The sequence below is a fragment of the Nanorana parkeri genome, unplaced genomic scaffold, assembly GCF_000935625.1.
Source record: "Nanorana parkeri isolate BGI_ZX_2015 unplaced genomic scaffold, ASM93562v1 scaffold519, whole genome shotgun sequence".
NCBI lineage: Eukaryota > Metazoa > Chordata > Amphibia > Anura > Dicroglossidae > Nanorana > Nanorana parkeri.
The window spans coordinates 735,870-744,810 of NW_017306787.1; the positions used below are offsets into that span (position 1 = coordinate 735,870).

At 46.1% G+C, this 8,941-nt stretch overlaps 1 protein-coding gene across 1 annotated transcript in view; it reads left to right on the top strand.

The window, feature by feature from the left end:
- Positions 1–2,173: 2,173 nt before the first annotated feature.
- Positions 2,174–8,941, top strand: part of FAH (fumarylacetoacetate hydrolase) — a 30,984-nt gene continuing 24,216 nt past the window's right edge. The window contains exon 1 of the mRNA XM_018561363.1: positions 2,174–2,363. Coding sequence (XP_018416865.1) covers positions 2,283–2,363 — 81 coding nt within the window. The 5' untranslated portion in view covers positions 2,174–2,282. The remainder of the gene's footprint in view (positions 2,364–8,941) is intronic.

Here is an 8,941-nt window from a genome sequence, read left to right on the forward strand (position 1 = left end):
ATGTTTGAAATCATTGTATTTTGACTAGTCGTCTATTCACCTCTTTTATCTACCCATTACTAATCATACACATAGGGATAGGAGTCTATTTATAAACTATTTGCAGGGCCATTTGCTCTCTGAAACTCTATGAACATTAGTTCTGTGCCAATAGACCAACAAGGACAGCACAGTGGCGTTTTAAAATACATTACATGTGATAACATTTGGATACTCTCATTTATATTACGGGGTCACCAGTGGTGTCCCTGGTTCGAATCCCAGCCAGGTCATTATTGACAAGGGGTTTGCATGTTCTCCCTGTGCTTGTGTGGGTTTTCTCCGGGTACTCCGGTTTGCTCCCACACTCCAAAGACATGCTGGTAGGTTAATTTTCTCCTGTCTAAATTGGCCCTCATATGTATGCATGTGAGATAGGGACCTTAGATTGTAAGCTCCTTGAGGGCAGGGACTGATGTGAATGTGCAACTATGTAAAGTGCTGCGTAAATTGTCGGCGCTCTATAAATAAATAAATGAATGAACATTCTTAGTATATTTTCTTCTCAGTTCCGATGTAATACTCATAATGGCCACCAGATGGAGACGAGGAGCATAGAAAAAAAAATCTTATTTCCTCTGCTTCTCAGCTCCATCTGGTGGCCGTAATTTGGTATAACATTACGTTCGACCTGAAAGGAAAATATACATTTGCACCGAGATTTGCAGGGCAAATGGCTCTGTGAATTGTTTATAAATAGACCCCTATGTGGGAGGACACGGCTGCTCGCAATTACATGTTGTCACACACTCACCCGTACTTGCACATCGCAGGCAGTGCGTGTCCAAGTGCGGACACCTGGACCCGCACAGATGTGCAGGATTGGGTGTGTGTGACTGCATGTACAGTAATTGCGCAGCCTCATCCTCCGATAGGGAAAAACAGGCTGCTGTGCTCAATTACACGCAGCACCTGTCCCTTCTGAGATTGGGTCTTTTGATGGGTGTGCACGCTGCATGGGCGTGCATGTCCGTCTGAATGAGCCTTTAAGGTTTTTAAGCTATTTTAAATGCTGATGAAATCACTTACAATGGATGCTGCTGCTTGATGTTTAAAAGTTTAAGCTTCCTGCAGAATCAGCTGGTCCCCTGAGCACTTGCCCTGGTATTTTGTGTGGCTCCTTTTCCATGCAGGGTCCTATGGAGCCACCCTTGTGTGTGCTAAAATCTTACACTGGACAGTAAGTTGAGAGAAGTGGAGCTAAGAGAGTTTGAGCTGTCTGGAAACATGACGACTGTAGTTCTTGGGCAAAAAATGTAAAGAAATACTTTTCTGGGCAATGTTTATTTGTTTGATCTGGATTCATTATTAAAAAAAATAACTTTGGGGCTAGTCTCACACCTTAACGATCCGTGCGGCAATCGTGCAAAAAAAGCGTGGATTGCCGGGCGATCACAGAGTCACCCACCACAGCTGATCGCGTTGGCGGTGCCAATATTTTCTAATGGCATCCCAGCAGGAGCGTAACTAGAAATCACAGTGCCCCATAGCAAAATTTTGTATGGACGCCTCGGGCCACTGCATCCCAGTCATGCCGGGCAGATCGCGCGATTTCCTGTTGCAATTCTGCCCATGCAATTTAACAATACTAAAAAGCAGCGCGTCATGTATCCCAAAAAAAGGTACTTTTACTTTTTTTTAGCGATTGCTGCGCGGATGTAAGCCCATTGAAATCAATGGGGCCACACCCATCCGCTGTGTGCACTAGCACACGATCGCACGGTCACAGGATGCGCATCCTGGGTATCGCTCAGGTTTGAACCTAGCCTGAGAGTTTAATACTACTTTACGCCTTAATAATGACAGAGCTGCATTCATTTGCGTCTTCGATATCTGTCAGGAGCTCCGTTTTATCTTTTACTGGCACTTCTTTATTATTTTTTGGAAGCAACCGAGTCACTTTCACTCTGTTACTCTACACACACTCTATTTTCTTCTATCTTACATCATTAATAATGTATATTGTATTGTATTTGGGACTTCAGATGTTCCTTTAGAATGCACAGCAGCAAGAACGAGTGCTCGAATTTCGGGTGGTATAGTGTGTGCACTTTGCTCGCAGGAATGGGCTGAGTCATGCTGACCCTGGATTTGATTAGTGGAGTGTCAGGGGTGGAGGAGCTCCTCTGATGCGGATTGGATGGAGAGAAGGAAGCTGAGGCTTTGATGTGACACATCTGGAGTGAGATGCAATGTTTGTAGATCATTGAAGTTTTGGGAGTCTTTGTGACCGTCTCGCTGCAATGTCTTTCATCCCCGTAGAAGCGGATTGCGATTTTCCTATCCGGAATTTGCCGTACGGCGTATTTTCTACCGAAGATGAGGTTTGTGATTTTAATATGCTTTTCATTAGCAACGCCTTCCTGTTTAACAACGTGGAACACATGGAAGTGTAAAGAGCAGGGGAGGGCAACCTCGGGACTCCAGCTGTTGTGGAACTACAAGTCCCATGAGGCATTGCAAAACTCTGACAGCTACAGGAATACTTGCCAGAGCCAGGGGCATCATGGGATTTGTGGTTTCCCAACAGCTGGAGTGCCGGGGTTACCTACCACTGATATAGAGTAATGGGACAGCTATCAGCTACAATTGGATAAGCATTCAGGGCACCAGAGGAGCATTGCTGGCCACCTGAACTGATTGCAGCACAGTTCTAAGATGGTATGACAGTGTGATCGATAATTCATCAATACTCTATACATGCAATATATATATTTCTTCATATGATCATAGTTAGAAATGGTACTCATGACAAAAAACTCTATTAGCAAAGACAAGGAAGATGTGGCCAAACTCCGGCCCTCCAGCTGCGGTGGAACTCCAAATCCCATGAGGCATTGCAAGATTCTCACAGCCACAGACATGACTCCCGGAGAGAGATGCATCATGGGATTTGTAGGTTCACCACAGCTGGAGGGCTGGAGTTTGGCTATCCCTGGCCTATTGCATGCAATACTGCTGTGCTCAGATCCATAAAAAAACTGTACACGCTACAAATCTGAACTCGGCATGTTATATGCCTGTGTACATGAGCCCTACCAGCGTGGCAGTATAGAGTATACACTCCAGATGGAAGCCTTTAGTGACATCAACACCTTACCAGCTAGAACATCCCCAGTACATCACAAGTTACCAACTAGAGCAGGGGTGGGCAACTCCAGCATTCCAGCTGTTGTGGAACTAAAAGTCCCATGAGACATTGCAAGACTTTGACAGTCACAGGCATGACTCCCAGAGGCATGGAGGGATTTGTAGTTAAAGCACAGCTGGAGGACTGGAGTTGCCCACCCCTGAACTGGTGCCTCTGCATCAGGGGTGTAACTAGAAATCACAGGGCCCCATAGCAAAATTTTGTATGGGGCCCCATGATTTCTAGTTATACCCCTTGCAGAGCCCCTTCGAGAACCCACCTCTAGACTCTCTATGGTGGGCTCTGCAGAGTCACCCTCAGGTGGGTTGGTCGCACTCCTTACCTGTCCGCCTCCTCTTCCTCCACGGTCACTGATGGGCTCCGCCTCCTCTGTCGCCAGGCCCGCCTCCTTCGTCACCGGGCCCCGCCCCCTCCCCTGCTGCCGAACACGGGCCCTGCCTCCTCCTCCACTACCGGGTCCAGCCTGCGCCACCGCCGCTGCTGGCTCTCATTGACTCTGTGGAGAGGAACGTGCTGTTGCACAGATTACTGTCAGTGCTCTGAACAGCGGCGTGTTCGTCTTCAGCCGCCAGTGAAAGCCACCAGCAGAGGTTCCCATAGCGACCCAGGCGGTCCGCACGGCATCTGTGCCCCTCTGTGCATTGTTACGCCACTGCTCTGCATCATTCCTCTTCCTTTTTTTTAGAAGCAGGTCATGTGACCAAATTTCAAAAGACAATTTTATGGTAGTGACACAATTTATTTTTAAAAGGAAAACATTTTAAGGGGTTTCCCCTAGACTTTGCCTTTATTTACATGCCTTGACCTCCGGGTCATTGTATTTACATAAAATAGTTACAAATGTCTAGCTGAGTTCATGGCCAGTGGACAACGGAGAAGACAGAAGAACGTCGCCCTTATCTTAAAAATGACAACAAAGGTATCTTTAGAAATGTTTAGAAATGACAATTTACAAACAGGTACTTATAGATTATTATTATTATTATAGAGGATTTATATAGCGCCAGCAGTTTGCACAGCGCTTTACAATATAAGGAAGACATTACAATCACAATACAAGTCATGAAAATATGGTAAGGAGGGCCCTGCCCGTGGGAATTTGTACAATCTAGATAATTGCAGGATTTGTATTCCTTGCATACCTTATTTTTTTTCTTTCCTCCCCATTCTTCTCACTGTTACATATTCACTGAGGGCAGATGAATATATCTCCCTTTACTTCTTGGAACTCTGGGTTTGCCTCCTGAAACATGTGACAGTGAACATCATCTCTGGGCGAAAAATGCCTTTCCCTCCAAAATCCTCCAAGAAGTTTACAGATGAGATTTCCTTGGAAGGCACTGATGATGTCCCTTTCCCAGGATACATCTGTGAGGCCATGGCTACATCACCAGTGCCCAGGGCTGGTGCTAGACTATTAGGAACCCTAGGCAAGACCAGCTACTTGCACCCCCCCATCCCCCCTCCTGCAGTGCAACCCCCAATCCCTCCCCCCGCGTGGCTCCATTCTCCTGTCGGCTAGCTTCTGCATGTGACAGGTGGATGTAAGCAGCCGGGAGCAATAGCCAGACTGATATTGGCTATTTTATTTGAAATAGACAATAGCAGACTGGCTATTAAAACCCCACCCACTGAGCAGAGGAGCGGACCTGAGAGAAAAAGTTGTCTCTCAGTTCCGCTCCTCTGCTCATTGAGTGGGTGCAATAGCCAGCCTGCCATTGGCTTTTGCAATTTGAAATAGATGGGGTGGCACCATGGAGGGGGGTGAGTGGTCTAGACTGCACTCTAGGCAGCAGTACGCCCTAGGTGGCTGCCGGGTTTGCCTAGTGGCAGCACCGGCCCTGCCAGTGCCTCACTTAAAGAGGAAGTGGAAAAACAGTAAGTAAAAGCATACAAATGTTTATTTAAAGCAGAACTCCGGGAAAAATTTGTATTAACTCTTGCAGTTGAGCTATCCTATACTGCAAGGGTTAATTAAGTGCTGGTTTTGGTCTAGGGACTAAAATAAAACTATTAAAAAGTTATACTCACCCGATCCTCAGAATGGCTGCCTCCTCCTCCACTGCAGTGGACTAAGGATTGTAGAGTCAGCGCATCCAATATACTGTGTATTGGACAAGGGACATGCTATCGCTGCACCAGAGGAGGAGACAGGCTGGAGGGAGTGCTGTGACAGCCGGCCGGCTCCAAAGTTCCGGTGAGTATAACTTTCTATTTTAGCCCCTAGACGAAAATGAGCAGTTAACCCTTGCAGTGTGGTGTAGCAGCAGTGCAAAGGTTAATACAAACTTTGCTTAGAGTTGTTCTTCAACTAATACATGTAAGATGATTTCATATCGGCATGCAGAGCTGATGTGATTTTTAGTGAAATGGGGTAAAGGTTCGCTCTTTTTATTTTACATTTCTGCCATTTTGCAGAGAACTCTGTTTCACCTAAATCACTCTGCTCATCTCTATTCGCTAATTTACTGTACTGAGCAGCAGGGGCGTAACTAGAAATCTAGTTACGCCCACTTGCAGAGCCCACCTGATGTCCCAAACAGCCCACCTAAGAGTGACCCTGTAGAGCCCACCATAAACTATCTATGGTGGGCTCTGCAGGGTCTCAGATGGGCAGGTCACACCCAGGGGCGTAACTAGAAATCACAGGGCCCCATAGCAAAATTTTGTATGGGGCCCTGTGATTTTATAGTTAACCTCAGCAGTGGCTGTGGAGAAGAACGCAGCGCTGCACAGATCACGGTGACCTGAACAGCGGTGCGTTCGGACCCAGGCGGCCCGCACGGCATCAGGGGGGTGTCCTGGCCGGGCCCCCCTGTGCCCGGGCCCCATAGCGGCCGCCTGGGTAGCTATGGCTATTGTTACGCTACTGGTCACACCCCTGCAGACCTCTTACCTGTCAGCCCCAATCTACTGTCCGCCTCCTCCACAGTTGCAGGCAGACCCTGCCTCCTTCGCTGCCGACGCCGGGCCCTGCCTCCTCCTCCTCCTCCGCAGCTGCTGGCTGTCACTGACTCAGCAGCGCCTGTGAGGTTGTCAGTGACCTGAACAGCGGGACGTTCCTCCTCACAGCAGCCTGAGATACCATAGCGACCCAGACAGCCTGCACGGCATCAGGGGATGTCCTGGCCGGGCCCCCCTGTGCCCCAGGCCCCATAGCGGCCGCCTGGGTCGATATGGCGATTGTTCCGCCACTGCTGAGCAGTATGATTCTTCTTCCACAATGACCTTCCATACAATAAAAGCAAGCCGTGTGAAGCTTCTACATAAACTGTGCAATAGCTAAATGTTTTTGCGGCTGCATATCATATTTAATAGACTTTGTACATTGCTATGTATTTTGTGCAGCTTTATAGCATAAGATGAGATTTTACAGCTGAGAGCAATTTCGGAGTTATTATCAACAATGTGAATGCATCTGATTCCGCCAAACTACTTGATTTTCTGCAGCGGTGTGTACAGGACTGGAAAGGTCACACAAGTTAAGACATCGCTGGAGTCTCTGTATTAAGGTGCCCATACACCTTACGATTATCGGACGAAACTTTTCGTCCGATGATCAAATAGTCGTACGATTTTCGTACGACAGCCCCATCCTGCCCTGATGATCGCAAGATTAATTTAGCCGTAATTAACGAGAAGCACCTGGACGAAATGCAGTAATTGATTTGTTGTATTTTCTTTTGCGCATGCGCAGTGTAGATCGTACGACTTTTGACGGACGGAAACGCCAGCAACCTTATGACAATCGTACGATCGAGCAAAGTTTTCAAACATGCTTGACCGTCAAAAGTCGTACGATTGTACAGTAATGTCGGTTCGGGCACTCTATTCACACGTACGATTGTCGTTCGAAAAGTCGATCGCATACGATTATCGTCCAATAATCGTAAGGTGTATGGGCACCTTTAGAAATATTAGATTTCTTACACTCGGCTAAGGATTCGCTGCGGAGGGGACTGAGGACTGAGATTGAAAGGGATCAATAGGAGAAACTGTAGTACAATCATTGAAACATGCTTTTAGAGAACACATCACTGGAGGAAGTCATTTTGTTACATTGTGCGGGGTCTCTTGGGTCCCAATAATATATGAATGTCTTCGGTCATTTTTCAGGCTTTTTTTGGGTGGCTGTACAGGCATTTTTGTGCATGATTCAAATTTGAAAATGTTTCTATAAATCATTATTCTAAGCCATTGAAAAGCTGGTTACTAGGAAAAAATGCACATTATGGGTGTTTTTCAGGTGATTTAATTGAAATCTATTGGGGTCAAAATGCTCAACTCCGACCCCCAAAAAAGCTCATGTACGTTTATGAACAAAAACCTTGAAAGAACACTACGCTACGCACAGATATCAATCGCTATCCAATCAGGCTGGTCCCTGCACTACATCTAAATAATATTGTAAGATACCCCCCACTGGGAATACTAGTGTGACTCGACTGACTCATAGACCTTTACTGTGTTAAGGAATAGTAAAGCACAGTCACTTTATAACACTGCAAAGCAAGGAGCAAAACCTGAGTATGTAATACTTAAAGTGACATTAAAGTCAAATGTTTTTCAAGCTATTTCAATCACTCACAATGGATGCTGCTCCTTGATGTTTAAAAGTTTTAGTTTCCTGTAGAATCAGCTGGTCTCCTGAGCACTGGCCCTGATATCCTGTTTTAGGGTGGCTCCTCTGCCTTGCAGGGTCCTATGGAGCCACCCTTGTGTGTGCTAGTAAGCTGTGTGTGTTTGCACAAATACACAGGAACAGCAAGACAAGCCATTCCTCTTCTCCCCGCTCCCTACTCTCTTCTCCTTGCTAGTAGATAGACAGTGGCTGGAGACTGTGATCTCCCTTTGATCTTGAATTGGGCAGGAATTTCAGGACAGCTGAGCTGAGAGAGTTGGAGCCAGCTGTCCTGAAACATGATTACTAAGTGTACGGACCAAAATGTAAATAAATACTTTGCTGAGCAATGTATATGTGCTTGATCTGGATTCAATATTGAAAAGAGGATGAGAGTTTAAGGCTTCATTCACATATAATGTTTGCGTTTCCCACATGGGTCTCCATGCGAAAGACTGCGCAGCAGCGCAAACGTTACAATCTTTCACCCGCACGGATTCCGCTTGTTTATATAATAGGCGCAAATGTGTGGAATCCGTAAAAATAAAAAACGTATATGTACTATTTAGCACGCCACGCGGTTCTGTACCGCACGGCCGCCGCAAAAGTCTGAACAATGCACATTAAAGTGCGTTGTTTTTTCTGTTCAGAGTGGCTCGGCGTGTATTCGGCCAGCCGCTCCTGTGTGTATGGAGCCTAATACTACTGTAAATATGGCTGCCCCCATATAATGTTTTTTAAATTACAAACTATGTACATAAGCAATGTTTATAGAAAATGATCACCTAGAGATGCGATGGTTGACATCACGCTGATTGCTTTAACATTTATATGTGAAATATTGTATGAAAACTAGGGGTGCACAAATACCAAATACCATACTCGGTACAAGCACAGATACTTTTCCAGCTCCAAGATTACACCAGAGAAAAATTCAAAAGTTAGGAGGCAGCTGTCATTTGTGAGGAGCACATGGAGCTCCTGGGATTTGTACATATCTGTATTGATGTATGATTTTGTTTTTATAAACATATATATAAGCAGTGGCGTAACCAGAGTTATGGGCGCCCGGGGCAGAATTCTTTTTTTCCCCCCCCATTATATAAAAATCCACTGGAACTGTACCCCCC